At 47.9% G+C, this 16,724-nt stretch overlaps 1 protein-coding gene across 10 annotated transcripts in view; it reads right to left on the bottom strand.

Moving 5' to 3' along the window:
• ARVCF (ARVCF delta catenin family member) overlaps positions 1-16,724 on the bottom strand; it is a 377,274-nt gene that overhangs the window by 47,683 nt on the left and 312,867 nt on the right. For 9 of the 10 annotated variants that reach the window (XM_077308988.1, XM_077308989.1, XM_077308986.1 and 6 more), the window contains 3 exons: positions 7,898-8,015; positions 5,901-6,072; positions 2,775-2,792 (listed from right to left, as the gene is read on the bottom strand). In XM_077308988.1, the coding sequence (XP_077165103.1) occupies positions 2,775-2,792; positions 5,901-6,072; positions 7,898-8,015 (308 nt within the window). The remainder of the gene's footprint in view (positions 1-2,774; positions 2,793-5,900; positions 6,073-7,897; positions 8,016-16,724) is intronic. The other variant, XM_077308991.1, reaches the window with a different exon arrangement.

Genomic DNA, 16,724 nt, shown 5'->3' with positions numbered 1-16,724 from the left:
AACATGTGGAATTCTGCTAAGAATTCCTGCAGAAATCTCTATTCACACTGCAATGGGCAGAATGCTATCTTGCCCCTGAAGGGTAAAAGAAGAAGACGACTTGGTTTTTATACCCCACTTTTCTCTTCCTCTCCCCACAATAGGCACCCTGACAGGTAGGTGGGGCTGAGAGAGCTGTGACAGAACTGCTCATGTTCTATCGGCTCATTGCAAAATTTACCTCACAATGGAAAACCTCAAAAGCATTATCATAACTGAGGAGAAGAACCGTGTGTGTGTGTGTTTGTGTGTCTCTCTGTGTGTTATTTTTAAGCAAGCCCGATTGCTGAAGAACAAAAGAACCTCTCTGGATTTCTCCTGTCTATATTCTGGGTTTGAAAAGAGGCTCCTCACAAACACCACCTCAGGTTTCGATTAATCTCAAGGGAAATTCTGGAGTCGGCTGTCGCTGGCGCAGAGTTTTATTTCTGCCGTGCAAACCCAGAGCCTCACGTCCCCAAATCCTATGTTGCTTTGCTTAATTCCTCTGGCCAAACTACTGCGATACTGGAAGAAAGGAATTTTTCGAGACCCCTCCTTCATCCTAACTTCTCAGTCACGCAACTCAATGGAGTGCGGAAATATCAAACATTTCATTACACAAGGGAAGGAAGAGACAGAACGATGCTCTGGCTTCTTTGACTTATTTACAGGTCCCTGGGGGAAGCAACTGTGCCAAAAATAAGTCAGTGCCCATCAACTCACCTCCTCCCACCCACAAATATTTCCTCAAATGCCTCTTGCTACCAGGCTATCCAGTTTAATTTCTCTCTCTTCCAGCCCCCAAAGGTGGACAGTCTCCAGCTCCTCAAATGGGCTTCTCCAAATGCAACAATGTCTAGATGTAATGAGTAGGGGGTCCAGCCAGCTTCTTCGCCTCATCTCACTCAAGGGCTCTCCTAGTTATGCTGCAAGTCTTTCCCCTTTATTCACATTTGTAAAAATAATCCATGCAAATCCTACAATCCCCAGCCTAGCCTTTTTTGGGTGATCAAAGAAACACAAGATGGCTGCCTCCATCACGCCAAATGGTTCCCTCGTGCTGTTTGAATGTTGGTTCTACAGGTGAGGTAAGCAGCAATTGGGATGGGGAGGGTGAAGATACTGTGAATGAAAGGGAAAAGACTCACAGTGTTTTTAAATACAAAATTCCTCTCAAAATTATCACCAGCTCCAATTTGGCCAAACATCAACAGTCGCTCAAAAGCAGAATTGGGGTCCCCGAGAAATCAAGCCGACATTTCGAGTTCCTCAGAAAGAAGAGAGAAGGCCAGACTTTCTTCTGCCTCCTCCCTGAGAATCCTGCAAACAGCAAGTCTCTCGCTCTTAGCAACAGAGAAAAGTTTTTACACCTCAGATTTGTCTTTCTTCTTCCCAACATTAACTCTCTTCTCCTCAGCCCTCAGCCCCAAAAGCTTAGCTGACAACAGCCAGCCCTGTTCTCGGCATGGAAGAAGATATCATCGGATGAGGAATGCTTCTCCAAGGTCCTTGCTGGAAAAGAGACAGCTTTTTAAATGGCTACTGACAGGTCTGCTTTATGGGACTTGGCTATCAGAGCCGGCCAAGTCCTCGGGGAGAGGGGAAGCCGGCTGACAAGGAAAGTTGCTTGTGTAATAAACGATTTGCAGTCCCTCAGGCCGCGAAATTAAAAGCTTCTCTAACTCCATCTTTTCTCAAACAAGGTGCCATCAAACATTTCGGATGGCATGCGTATCAGCTATTCTTCTCCATGGGCAGCAACAGGTTCTTAGGGAAACAGGAGGAAGCCAGGAAAGGTTTTAATAAGCAACTGAAAAGCCAAGCATTATTTGGTTCTTCAGAAGCACTGATCTATTTACAAAAAAATTAATTGATCAATTAACCAACAAATCATACAATTAATTGGCCAAGATTTCTTTAATTGGGTGAGAACCCCAGTGCTAATGAATCATCTCTCTCCATTGGAAAAAGCCCACAAAATGAAGCACTGGCACACAGTACATTACATAAATCTGTGCTGGAGGGAATCAATGTACACAAAATAAAACAGTAAAGACGCCATGGGTATCCTCCCACTTACGGTCTCCTTCCCTGTATTAATGCAACCTGTTTCAAATGGCAATTTGCCAGCTGTTTCTATAATACACATTGCAATAAGGAAGAGAAGCAATAATATATTTTCTATAAGTCTGTATTTGCCAGCTGCTTGGAAGCTGCAGCTGGTACATGGTACCTTGCAGCAGTGGTGAATGGCCTAGGATGCTCTTAGTTGTCATCAGTGGATTTCACTGCCTTCGACAGCTTTCTACCAGTCCTTCCAATCGCAGGTTCTACATTCCCCAAGCAGTACCTCTGACCTGTTATTCTGTACGTATCTGTTGTGAGTCCAGGTCCTGTTAGTGAGGACTCCTTGGAGGAAGAGCATCCAGCAGTGACATAAGATGGGAGATCCCATACAAACACCTTTGCAGGAAACATGCATGAGTTATCTGGGTGACAAGATGGTTGTTCTAACAAGACAGACTAGAAGATTCCCTCAGGAAGTCAGATTTCATCACAACGATGTTCGGCAGTCAACAGAAATAAAACTGAACAAGCATGGATGAGCGCAAGTCACAGAAACAATGCAAATCAGGATGCAGAGAAAGGACAGCCTGTCTCGGTATCCAGGTTTCATCCTTCGATACGGGGGACGGGGAAGAATAGCGACACCGGAACGGGAAGGTGGAAAAGAACATTCTGGAAGGACTCACCTTGATTGAACCACTCCTCTAAACAACGAGAAAAGCAGCAAAGAAGAAGAAAAAAAAGAAGACAAAGAGTTTTTTTCAGGAGGAAGAAAAGAGAGATGAGCAATCACACCAGGAGCAGAATATGCACACGGCACATTGGAAGCTGGAGAGCTACAGGTGAAGGATCAACTCTGAACTTGCCAAAGCAACATCTGTGCCTCCCTGCCAGCCAAAAGAACAGTCCATCTGTGCAGGTCCTTCTCCCTGTTTGGTTTCCCATAAACACACCAAAGCTTGCCAAAGAGAGAACAGACCAGCTCCTATGTTGGTGGGATCTGAAACACTATAATGACCAAACAAAACGAGTCAGAAACCAAACTTGCATTGGTCTTACAGCAGCCCTGTAGTATAAGCTAGTATCATTACTGTGGAGGGCTTAGAGCAGGGGTAGTCAAACTGCGGCCCTCCAGATGTCCATGGACTACAATTCCCACGAGCCCCATGCCAGCAGTTGCTGGCAGGGGCTCATGGGAATTGTAGTCCACGGACATCTGGAGGGCCGCAGTTTGACTGGCTTAGAGAATCCTCAATAACCCATCCAACAGCCCCTTAGAAAGAGAGAAAGGAACAGGACAGAGAGGAAAGGATAAACTGCCTTCCGATATATAAATAGCCAAGCAGTAAGGTACCCGGTATACTTCTGTGTTTATTGACGTTCCAGATAAAGGCACTAGCCCAAGATGCACATTCAAACAATATTCCTTTTTGATTGACCTGTCTGGTCACATCAACAGAGGCAAGAAATCTCTGAAAGCTACTGCTGGGAAGCAGGAAGGGTCTCGGCCCCTGTGCTCTGTTAGCTGGTCTGCTGGGTCAACTGGCTGGCTGATCTGGGAACGGGAGGCTAGAACAGACGGATGGCTGCATAACCCAACAGAAAAAAAGAGAGGAGTGAATGAAAGGAATCCAGCACTTTGGTGATCTCAAGGAGATGCTGGGCGTAACTCACAGCAAAGGTTTTTATCGTGGAATCAAAGAGTGGGAAGGGGTCACAGAGGCCATCTAGTCCAACCCCCTGCTCAATGCAGAATCGGCCTCAAGCATCTAGGATAAGGATCTGCCCATCCACTGCTTGAAGACCACCAGTGACGGGTAGCTCCCCACCTCCTTAGGCAGCCCATGCCGCTGCTGAACTAGACTCATAGAATCCTAGAGTGGGAAGGGGCCATCCAGTCCAACCCCCTGCTCAATGTAGAATTAACCTCAAGCATCCAGGAGAAGGATCTGTCCATCTGCTGCTTGAAGATGGCCAGTGAGGGCGAGCTCCCCACCTCCTTAGGCAGCCCATTCCACTGCTGAACTACTCTGACTGTGCATTCCCCCCTTCCCGATATGTGGCCAGTATCATGTAACACGTCCTAACAAAACGTGCATTAGAATGTGGGATGCTGGCCTCCCTGCCTGAAAATCCTTCAATTGACAGAAAAATCCTCCACGCTTTGTTTAACCCTCGCAGGATTAAATTATAAGAGGCTTTTTAATATCCCATTGTTTTGTACAGTCGATGATTGTTTTTGAGCCTCTTGTTAACCGCCCTGAGCGGTGGCATATAAATAAAATATGCATCATTTTATTTAACTTGTAATCCAATTGAACTCAGGCAGACTCTCTGTGTTGCAAATTCTGCGTGTTCGCTATATAAACCTTCGTGGCGTTATCCTGAATGGTGAGAGGTTAGATTTAAAGACACTTTTGATCTTAAATTAATTTGTCTTGCAAGTTTTGCCCCGGATTAGGCAGGGCAGAGCAAGCTAAGGCTGAGGTTATTCTAGCAATGTTGGAGAACGGGCTCTTTAGGGTGCTGCGTGAAGTACGTTTACCTCCATGTAGAAATCTGGAATTGCTACCAGCTTTCTGACCTTTTACTGGAACAGACAATGTGCCATTTTTAGAATGCCAAATACCTCTTTGGCAAACCTGAAGCCACCTGCCAAGACGGAGATTAACTCGGGAGATCGGAAAAGGACCCCCAATTAAAAATGTAAGATAAATCACAGACTGGTGTGCCTCTTTATCTCTGCAACTACAAAGCTCCACATAGCCAAGTGGGGAAAAGGTCACAGCCCACAGACTGCTGGGCCACCTGGATCGACACTGATCTGGAAATCTAAATCCACCACTCTGTGTGTGGCCCCTGATCTACCTTGCCATCTTCTTATGGGTGCACTGTGGATCTGATTGTGGAGGAATATTTCTGTGTAGCGGGTGACAGCTTAGATTGAGTGGCGTTCCAGCCCTGTCCTGCTCTTGGGTTTCAATACCTGTGCATCTCTCTAATGGCGCAAACACACAGGCAGGTCAGCAGAATTAGCTTATATATACTGTAGATTCCCCAGCTGGACGTGTGGTTAAAAGAATGCTCTGGAGCAGGGGTAGTCTTACTGGGGCCCTCCAGATGTCCATGCACTACAATTCCCATGAGCCCCTGCCAGCATTCGCTGGCAGGGGCTCATGGGAATTGTAGTCCATGGACATCTGGAGGGCCCCAGTAAGACTACCCCTGGCCTATAGTCTAAAAGCCTCCCAAGAGATGGAGGGGGTGGATGGGTGAATCTCCATGTAGCTCCACATTGGAATAATAGTATGTTTTTGAGGCGATCCTAGAGGGATCCTCAACTGCTTCCTCCTCTCTTCCCAAGTCTCTCCTCCACAGCCTGGAGAAGACCTGTAGCCTCCTCCCCGGCCTGCTGTTTGGTCCCTCTACGGACCAGGCTTCATCAGGCACAAACCCAACGGACTAACCCGACCTCCCACACCTGTCCCTCATTCGCCTGATAACCTGGCCTTCCTGGCCCAGACGCCACTACTGCCAGTAGCTCCTGAGTGGGGGTCCTTGTTATGGAGGAGCTGTGCATCACTTGGACAAGAGGGCAGCCAAGGGAGCGCATGGCAGCCTGAAGGCCAGGGCCACAGGGCCAGCTAAGCCTGGGAGAACGTCCAATCTCGGGCAATTTTATCACCAATCTCTTCTTCTTTCTACAGGGGATCTGTTTGCAAAGCCCCTCGGCGAGCAATCCGGTCCAAACCAAACCACCCTGGCCTTAAAAACACAGAACTTGAAAACACAGAACCTGCTGCAGCACCCACCTTTCGCCTTCTTCCCTCCAAAGCAGCCCGCGTCGTCCTTCTTCTTCTTCTGGGTGCCTCCCAAACTTCCCAGTTGACTTGCTTCCAGTTCTTGAAACTTGTCCGCCCCCGGCACCTCTTTGTGGACGTGGTAGGAGAGATTCCGCATGATGCACACGCAATTCTCCACCGACTGCAGCGGGGCAGGAATGGGAGGGGGGAGGAAAAGGAATCACAGTTATCATGTTTGTTACATCGGGGTGGGGGGGGGAGGAACAAACCCTACTACAGAAACATCCCCCCAGTCTAAGAAAGTCCCTGAATTTTCCCCAGCAGTTACCTGCCGCGGTTCGGAGAAAGGCAGCATCATTTGTATGTGCGAGATGCTTCAGGTTTGTTCCCCAGCTAATGAATCTCAAGTGGCAGAATTAGGAAAGACCACTGCCTGAGACTATGGAGCGGCGTCATTTGTCGGGGGCTTGTCAAAGCCAGGAAGGAAACGACGGCAAAAGCCACCTGAGCTTCCATATGGTGTGTTTTGCTGTGGGGAAAAGAAATCTTTCCCTCTCTGGAGGCTTGGCTGGTTAGAAAACAAGAGCACCGCAGCTAATGCAACAGCGGCGGGATGAGACGGCAGGAAGAGCGCCTCGGAATCTGGAGATGGGACCCCAAGAACCATGCAGCAGATCTCCTTTCCATACTACCGTCCTTCTAAAATGGGGGTGGCCAAACTTGGGGCCTCCAGATGTCCAAAGACTACAATTACCATGAGCCCCTGCCAGCATGCTCGGGTAAGTGTAAGGCTTTTGTACGCCAAAGGACCTTTCCCAGTCCTGCCCGATTCCTATCTAGCTAGAAATGGTGAGAAACTGGATCACACACACACATGTCATCGAGTCACACTTGACTTACAGTGCCCCTGACATGGGGCTTCCAATGGAAGTGAGAAGCAGAGGACCGGCCATTGCTTTCCTCTGCAGAGCCTTCCTGGGTGGGTCTCCCATCTAAGTAATGACCGCTTAGCTGCCGAGAGCTGATGAGACCACTGTACTGATGAGATTGTGTTGATGAGATTGGACTGATGAGACTGCACTGCTTTCCCTGACTGGTGTGCGTGAAGCAGAGTCAGGTTGCAGCCGACTTAAGGCAAAACCACAAGGTTTTCAAGCAAAGGGAGAAGCAGAGGTGGCTGCCACGGCCTTCCTCTGCCAAGCTTCCCTCTAGGTCAGGGGTAGTCAAACTGCGGCCCTCCAGATGTCCATGGACTACAATTCCCAGGAGCCCCTGCCAGCGAATGCTGGCAGGGGCTTCTGGGAATTGTAGTCCATGGACATCTGGAGGGCTGCAGTTTGACTACCCCTGCTCTAGGTGGTCACCTATCCAAGTACTGACCCTGATTAGATTCTGAGTACTGATGAAATCTGGCTCTACAAAGCCATCTTCCCTCCCTTCAGTCGGACCTTCTTTTGTCCTGACTCTCTCTACCGCTTGCCTCGCCGGTACAAGCCCTAGCTGCTTTTCACATTATTCATTCATTCAGGCATCTGTAAACATCATTCCTTAAGGAGCCTCTTGTGGCGCAGAGTGGTAAGACAGCCGTCTGAAAGCTTTGCCCATAAGGCTGGGAGTTCAATCCCAGCAGCCGGCTCAAGGTTGACTCAGCCTTCCATCCTTCCAAGGTCGGTAAAATGAGTACCCAGCTTGCTGGGGGGTAAACGGTAATGACTGGGGAAGGCACTGGCAAACCACCCCGTATTGAGTCTGCCATGAAAACGCTAGAGGGCGTCACCCCAAGGGTCAGACATGACTCGGTGCTTGCACAGGGGATACCTTTACCTTTACCTTTAAACATTGTTCCTTACCTTTCCAAGGAACAGAGAGTTCCGACTCAACCCCTGCTGGAATTAAGAGCAATCCTAAAAACGCATCAGGCGAGGCAAGGCTCAGCTTTCCCTATCGAGGACCTCCTCCACGAATCATAAAGGTCAAGTTCAAAGGAAAACCCGACGGCAAGTCACCTTGTTATCCGTGTCTTTCTTGCCGACAGCCGACTGCAGGGCGTGCAGGAGGGCGTCCACTAAGCCATCGCATTCTCGCAGCCGCCGGCGGGCTTCTGCTCCGTCTGAACTTACATTCCTGGGAACGAGAAGCAGGGAGCAATTAACGCGACCGTCTTTGCCACAAATCGAGCCAGCTCCCTTTGTGCTCCCGCACAATCGTTTATGAGCTAATTATCCTGAATTAACCGGCACACAAAAGAAAGAATCTTTAGAACCCGATGCTGAAGTATGACACATGCTCTGCGTGAGGAGTAGCTATACGATGGGTCGGTTCCCTCCCTCGAAACTGCCTGAGATCATCACCTGCCAAATGTGCATTTGTGCATGTGTCTGCAAAGTGCCTTCAAGTCACAACTGACTTATGGCCACCCCGTAGGGTTTTTCAAGGCGAGAGACATTCAGAGGTAGTTGGCCTACTGACTTTCTCTGCACTTTCTGGGTGGACTTCCATCCAAATGCTAAGCAGGGTTGACCCAGCTTAGCTTCTGAGATCCAGCCAACTGGCAAACTATGTAGGGGTACCACTGTAGTGCTAAGCATGGCACAGCCATTGGTTCAGACATTGGTTTGACGTAGCACACAGTGGTAGAGAGAGAAGACTTCGGAGAGAAAAAAGATGGAGGCACGCAAAGGTGTACACGGAACACAAGTTCCCACAGGGCTCCACACCGCTCTGTTACTAAGGATGGACGATTTGGCTCGGATAACCCTGCAAATACTCAAATCAAGGCGGACTCGAGAACTTTTAGGGCTTATCCGAACCGAATCACACATCCCCTCAATTTAAACCAGCCGAATCGCAGAAACTCGAATCGATTCGGCCTCGATTTGCCTGATTCGTCTTCCGGTGGATTGAGAAGTTCGTTGCAAAAGTATTTCAGAGAGTGTAAAAACTAAGTGGCATATTAAGATCGACCAAAACTCTACAAAGCAGTGTACAAACTTTTGGGATTCTCCACTCATCACTTTGCAAGATTTTGGTTGGAATGACAAAAAAGACATCATACCACTGCTGGTTTGGGATTTCTTTGAATCCCGACACGGCTTGAGAATGGACTGACATTTATTATTATTTTTATTGTTATTGTTGTTGTTGTTGTTGTTGTTCGATTTATTTCCCGTCTCTCCCTATAGGCTCGAGGCGGGTAACCATAATCTCAACCTCATTAAAACCCATTAAAACCCACATTAAAACTATGATACTAACATGACGGCAGAAAAACCTCATCCCTCTCCATACTAATATCGGAGATAATGGAAGAGTGCGATGTGAAGTGAGGGACCCAGTCAAGGGAGAAGATGAAAAAATAAACCAGCTGGTTCTTGGAGATGCAGAACTCCTGATTCTACTCAGTGTGCTGCAAGCACGCCTGCCTGCCGCCTTACTTTCCCAAACTTAACTCCTACGTGCCATCTGCATTTCTGCAATGCTATCTGATGTAGACAGGAAGAAATGGCTGGCAGGCCAAGGGTCGTGTGCCTTTTTTCTTAGAAGCCATATCCTTGTTGGGATTTGTTTGGTTTGGAAAGCACCCGCCCACCTCGAGTAGCGACACCAGGACAGCTTTTGAGCTCTACTTAGTCCTTCACATTGGTGAAAAAACTATGTTTGCCTTTTTAACTTCTTCAGATTTCACTCTGTAGCAGGAAAATATGAGATTTGTGTGTGTGTGTGTGGGGGGGGGGATAAGCCTGGCAAAGCGAAGATGAAGGGGGGAAATGACCCTTATTCTGAATGCAGTATAAATGTGGGTGGCACACGGAATTGTACAAAACCACACGTAAAAATCTAGCAAATCGTGCAGAGAAAGACCAAACCGGACACGCAAGCTTGTGCAATCTGCAAGAGAAAACAAAGAAGGCCAATTTCAGCCGCAATTGGAGAGGGAAGGTCGAGCTCCTCTCTAGCTTCTGTGCCAAACACCTCAGACAGATGTGGGACCCTCTTTGCAATCTGCAAAGGGGGGGGGGGGGAGACATGACCCTGTAGCGCAGCTTTACATTTCTGCTTTATCTTTCTTTGCTGTTTAACTGAGACGTTCCTGGAAGGCCCAGCTAGCTGTCAATCCAGATCTGTGACTGCCAAACTGCACCCCAGGAGAGGCGCTGAAGCAAGCCCAGAAAAATTAAATCAGCATCCAGCAGTTCACATGCCTTCTAAATATGGATGCTCCTTGTAAAATTGAACTCCCTTTCCTCTGCCAATATAGAGACAGGGGCATTATTAGAGTTGGGCAGTTTAAGGAGGCATGGCTCCATCCTAAAGTGGTGACCCCAATCAGACATGATTGAATTGGACTCCCAGTTGTCTACAAAACAGCTTTAATGCTCAGAAGGGGGACATGAACCCTTCCCAGTGAGCACAAAGAACCTCGTTATGTGACATTATTTGTGCCCAATGTCTCATTCAAATTGGACTGCTCCAGCAAAGCCCCTTCCCGCCCATTCTCCATATGCATAGGGCAGGCATGTGAATCAAAATGGCTGGCCTTCAACGAGATGGCTGACCCTCGTTTGAGAGGGCCAGCTTGGTGTAAAGATTAAGAGCAGGGGATTCTGACCCGGAGAACTGGGTTTGACTCTCCACCCCACTTCCAAATGAAGGACGCTGGGTGAGCTCAGGCCAGTCACAGTTCTCTCTGAACTCTCTCAGCCCCCTCCCCCACACAAAAGGCACCTGTTGTGGGGAAAGGAAGGGAAGGCCATTGTAAATTGCTTTGAGGCACATGAGGTCTATTGAGTGACCTTGGGCCAGTCACAGTTCTCTCCAAATTCCCTCAGCCCCCTTCCCTCACAAGACAGCTGTTGTGAGGAAAGGAAGGGAAGGCGATTGTAAATCACTTTGAGACACATGGAGCCTATGGAGTGACCTTGGGCCAGTCCCAGTTCTCCCCGAACTCACTCAGCCCCTCCACTCTGCCTGTTGTGGGGGAAGGAAAGGAAGGCGACTTTAAATCGCTTTGAGACACATGAGGCCTATTGAGTGACCTGGGGCCAGTCACAGTTCTCTCTGAACTCCCTCATCTCCCTCCCCCTCACAAGGCACCTGTTGTGGGGAAAGGAAGGGAAGGCGATTGTAAATCACTTTGAGACATGTGGAGCCTACGGAGTGACCTTGGGCCAGTCACAGTTCTCCCCGAATTCCCTCAGCCGGTTGTGGGGAAAGGAAGGGAAGGCGATTGTAAATCGCTTGGAGACACATGAGGCCTACTGGGTGACCGTCATCTAGTCACAGTTCTCTCCTGTCAGCCCCACCCGCCTCATAAGATGTACGCAGGGAAGGTGATTGTAACCCAATTTGGGAGGCCTTAACATAGAAAAAAGAGGGGTATAAAAACCTGCTCTTTTTCCTACTTCGTTTGCAGCCTGAATGCACTGAAGAACTGCGACTGGCCTCATTCTTTGAGGAAACACCGCTCTTCCTCAGGCTGCCTGTCTTGGAAAGCGTTTATCAATCATTCTTCCGCCCCCATCCCTGGCGACTCTCCCACATCCATTATGGCCGGGTTAATTGGATGGCTAGAAGCAAAGCATAGCTGAGGGACTCCTCAGAAGTATCAACGCACCTTGTGCAGTAAATCATAGGCCCACAAGCAGGGCCCAATCCTTTCACGGCTTTCAGGTGGGGGAATGGGAGAAGCAGAGCAACCGAGGGAGGGAGCTACAGACTGTGCCCCCCTTCCCTCCCTCCCTCCTCCCTTCCAATCTCAGCCAGTCTATGGATCCCTTGGGTGGCCTTAGGTAAACACCAGCCTCTCCGCCTCACCCGCCGTCTCTCAAATGGGGGAATGAGGAAGTGGCCACATGCTCAGTCTATATGCAGTTCTATGATGATGCTGCCAAAGCAGCCGTGGAGTTCACATGTGAACGATGTCTCCGAAGAAGGGAAATCTTACTTAGCCCTTTTCCTACCATGTTGCTGATGAAAGTGGCCACTTCCCGAGCTGCTTTTATAACCGCTGGGATGGCCGCAGGGAATGGATGAGTACAAATCTTAGGCGGATTGTGAAGGGACTGTGTCTGAGCTTTCTTGAATGCCCAGGGAAATGCTGATTGCTATTTTGAGATCAGAAGGAAAATTTCTTCCAGGCCAGATTGGCTGGAGATTCTGTTGTTTTCTTCTTTTTTTTGGGGGGGGGGGATGATCTGGACATGGACTTGGGGCCACTGTGGATGAACAGGTAGGTGTGAATTTCCTGCATTCTGCAGGGGGGTTGGACTTGATGACCCTGGAGGTCCCTTCCAACTCTTATGGTCCTGTGATCTCTTTTTTTCCTGCCCCAGGATGGGAAAAAGCAGTGGACACACTAAGTTGTCTAATACTGATTCAGAAATAATGAACTGGGAGGGGTGGGTCCCAGTGAAGAAGCAAATATAGAAAAACACAGACGCACTGGGAAACCAATATGGCAATAAAATATCCAGATTGGACTTATCTTCAGTAACTCTTTTATTCTTATTTCACACAAGTCCTGACGTTTCGCCTTACAGCTTTTTCAAGGGATGGTTTTTATATTTAAGGACCAACTTCAACTTATTAAGGAATACAATAGCTAAACTTAGCTTGTGGCGCTTCTCTTTCTTACAGTAACTATGTTTAGCTATTATATGACCTTATACTCTATCATGAGTATGCAGGTGAGGATCACTGCAAAAGCAGCTGATTTGGGAGGCAGGATTTCTGGCATCTGGCATCACTAGTTTTGTTTATTCAGATTGATGGCAGCTTTCCAGGGTCATCACATCACCAACTACCTGGAGATGCCGGGGATTGAACCTGGGACCTTCTGCATGCCAAGCATCTGAAAAACCACAGATTGGCCACCCCTGATTAAGACCAACTGAGGTCAATAACCCAGCTCCAAACCACAACTTGAGTTCCTGAACTACGATTAGCAGAGCGGCCTGTGTTCAGACCATCACTCCAACCATGGTTAAATTGATTAAACCACGGCGCTGTGCCTAAAACGAACCTCTAGACTGGTTTGCAAAGCCACGGCTGGGTTCAACCATGACAAGTTTGGGAAAACAAGCTTTGTCCTGCAGACGATTTACTCAAACCGCGGTTTGCCACAGCATACACATGGTGGGTTCCCCATGCACCCCATAGGTTCCCTGCCCTGATTGGCAGCTTGCCTTTGCTTTGAAAACATCACTCACAGGAGATGGGCAGGTGAAGGTTCAGAGGGCCAACAAGAATGCTAAATTCTTCTGTCAAATTGTTGATAGAGATCAAAGCAGATGGACTCTCAATGATATAATGGTACATAAACTGCTGATTAATGGACTGGCTGTGAAAACCACTTCTCTTGCCTGTACACAATTTCTGCTAATTGTCGCTAACAGGAGGCCAACGGAAAGGTACTATGCTAAAATTGGGAGACGGGCTAAATAATCATTTAAAAACAAAACAAAAATCAGCCCTATTAAATCAAGGAAGCCAAACTCTTGATTTCTGGAAGCAATTGCTTTAATCATAATGCCTGGGAGGTCTACCTTTTAAGAAAATGGGGCATTTTAGTTAAATCTTGAGAGGTGATGCACAAATGCAACAGGGAAGAATAACCCGGAGTGGCATCTAATTTTTTTTTTAAAGCTTCTATTATAACATTTTAATTCTCTTTCATTCTGAAGCGCCCTTCATTTAAGGGGAAACTGACAGAATTTTAATGAAGAAATTATCAGATTACTTCCCAAGCACAGTTCCACCCACCCACCCCCAATTTTCCCTCACCTATTCGGCATAGAATTTTAAGTGCCTCATTTTGGCCACCACGCTTCTAATAATACCTGGTTTGGCATGATATTCATGCTCAAGGAATCTGAAGAGGGTGCTCTCCTGCAATTTTCTCCTCTTAGTGCTTCGGTGCTGATGGGATGGTGGGGGGGGGGACGGGACAGGAATCCTAGCAAAACTCTGCAACAACATTCCTTGCATCTCTTACTGATTTTCATCCACTAGAAGGAATGGATGCTTTTATCTGAAACCTTCTTTGAGAGACAGGATGGTGTAGGAGTGAAGAGCAGGGATTCCCAACCAGGGTTCCGGGGAACCGTAGGGCTCTGTGAAAGCACCCCAGAGATTACACAGCTTTTCCCAGAAGTTTTGGATGGCTGCTGACATCACTGGTCATCACTGGAGCCCACTTCTGCTGTTGCTCTACACAGGCCTAGTCTCTTTCTCCACAATGGAAATGGCAAAGGATCAATTGGCTGGCTCCCGCATCTGACTTCTGCACCCACTTCTCAGAAGGGGCATATCACCACTTGTGGGGTTCCTAAAAGGCTGAATAATATGCCAGGGGTTCCCCCATGGTCAAAAATGTTAGAGTGTTGGACCCAGATCCGGGTTCAAATCCCCAGGTGTGCTATGGAAGCTTGTTGGGTGCCCCTGGTCTAGTCACACGCTCTTAGCCCAACTTGACAGCAACCCTGTGAGGATAAGATGGAGGAGAGGAGAACGATGTAACTGGCTTTGGGATGAATGAAGCGAATTGATAAAATGTACAGCTCTTTGAGACAAAGAAATGCTTGTGTGGGAAACAAGGAGATGCTACCTGTTCGAGATGTACTAGAATGTAAAGAAAACATCTATTGTGTTTATTATATACCAGGAGTCCCAACCGTTTCGAGCCAGCATGCACCCTTGACACAGGGTTCTGGGAACGGCCACAAAATGGCCGCCAGAGAGGGTGAAGCCACCCACAAAATGGCTGCCATGGCTTACTTTCAGTCACACGACAAGGGTCCTTGTGCTGTGGTGGCAGAAGATAGCCAATCAGAACCCTTGTTGGGAAAAAGCCCCAGCCGGGCCTACCCACTTTCTATAGACACTTGGTAAGCACTAGGAGAGGTGCCAGCAGGTGCATGGCAGCAGGGGCTCATGGGAATTGTAGTCCATTGACGTCTAGAGAGCCACAGTCTGGTCACGCCTGGTCTAGAGTCCAGTTTTTCCTTCAGAATTAGAGCATGGCACCTTGGTGCTCATTTATGCCATTTGTTTGGCCAGTTTTCCTTTTATTTTAAAAGAGGACTGTGGTGCTTGTAGTTCCAGGTATGTGAGATAAAACATGCAGGCGGTGATTTCCCTAGTCTTCTTAGTGAGAAATAAGCTTTCTCTACCTTCCCTTATGTTAGCCAATGAGAGAAGCCGCAGCAGTGACTGATGTGTTTGGTCAGCTAAAAAAGATGCCTCCTTTGATCCACGGCCAGCTTTTTGTGGTAGTATCCCGAAGTGGGCCCAAAGTAACTGGCAGATGGCGCAAAGAGGGCCAATTTGCATAATTAGTGCATAATCTGCATAGTGTGCAAATGAGGCCGCCTGCATTATATTGGAGTAAGGCAGCCTTGCTCAAAAGTTAGATAATTATGCCCTTAACTCTCAGCCCCACTCACAGAAACTAGCCTAGACCAATTAATTAATTAATGTTTTGGTCGGCTGCTCTACCAATTAAAGTTTGCAGCCTGAGTTAATTGGCAGAGGATAATTGCAGCAAGTGGGGCTGAGAATATAAGAATGGTGGTGGATGATATTAATGGTCCGTCTACTTCAGCACCCTGTTTCATGACATGCTCTCTGGAGTAGGGAAGAAGGAGAAGAAGAAGAATTGGTTTTTATACCACACTAATCATTGCCTAGAAGAGTCTCAAAGGTGGTTTCCAATCGCCTTCCCTTCTTTTCCCCCCAACAGACACCCTGTGAGGTAGGGGAGGCTGAGAGAGCCTGCTCTGTGGGAACAGCTCTACCAGGACTGTGACTAGTCCAAGGTAACCCAGCTGGCTGGATATGGAAGAGCAGGGAATCAAACTCGGGTCACCAGATTAGAAGCCACCGTCCCTAACCACTACACCACACTGGCTGATTTCAGCACCCTGTCCCATGTAATGCTATGCAGAGTGGGTCATTAGCAATCACCTCCCTCCTTCCATCTCCACTGGCTTCCAGTCTGCTTCTGAGCCCATTCAAAGCACTGCATACCTTTAAATGTACATACTCCCATTATGAACCTATCCAACCATTATAGTCATTTTCAAGGACCCTGCTATGGGTGACCCAAAGGTTAGACAAACTGCAGCCCAAGGAAGGGCCTTCTTGGTTGTGGCACCGAAGTTATGGAATTCCCTCCCCAGGCAGTTTCATCTGGCCTTACTATTGGGATACTTGTTAATATAGCAGTGTTTTTCCCAGTTATAGAAGTGTGATTAGGGCAGTAGACCTCCCAAGCAGTGTTCCCACCAAGCTCCGCACATGAGCAGCCACTCATTAACACAGGAGGCCCCACTCAGCAGCAGCAGTCCGGAGCCGTGTAGGTCTTGCATCACCCATTGCCCCTTTGAAGATCTGCAATTCTATTCTGCCCAGGATGTGGGCTCTGCCCAGTGTTGGGAAATAAATACAGGACACACTGTGCCCAAGAAATATATTGCAAAACAAGGTAAAAATTACATTTATCCCAGTAGTTCACAATTATGGCTACATCTTGTGGCAGAGAGTCCCATAAACGGATAGCCCATCGAGTTGTTTTCTCAGACAGGAACTAAAGACAACAATAACCCTATGGAATATGTTACTAAGATTCAGTGCAAACCGCCCCCCTCCACCACCACTACAAGCTCCCATCTATACAGACTCCTTCCCCTTCATGTCCCAAAGAGGCAAATTTCAAAAGATAAAAGAACAACTTCGATTCTATCCTCACGTCCCATCCGTCTTGCCAATCTGCAAACAGGGAATAATGCAAAGAGGATTTGTATGGCATTTGAAATACCTGCTTTCCTTAGGAAA

The sequence above is a fragment of the Paroedura picta genome, chromosome 13, assembly GCF_049243985.1.
Source record: "Paroedura picta isolate Pp20150507F chromosome 13, Ppicta_v3.0, whole genome shotgun sequence".
NCBI lineage: Eukaryota > Metazoa > Chordata > Lepidosauria > Squamata > Gekkonidae > Paroedura > Paroedura picta.
Note: the sequence above shows the minus strand (reverse complement) of the source record. Positions and strands in the feature narration are given on the sequence as shown.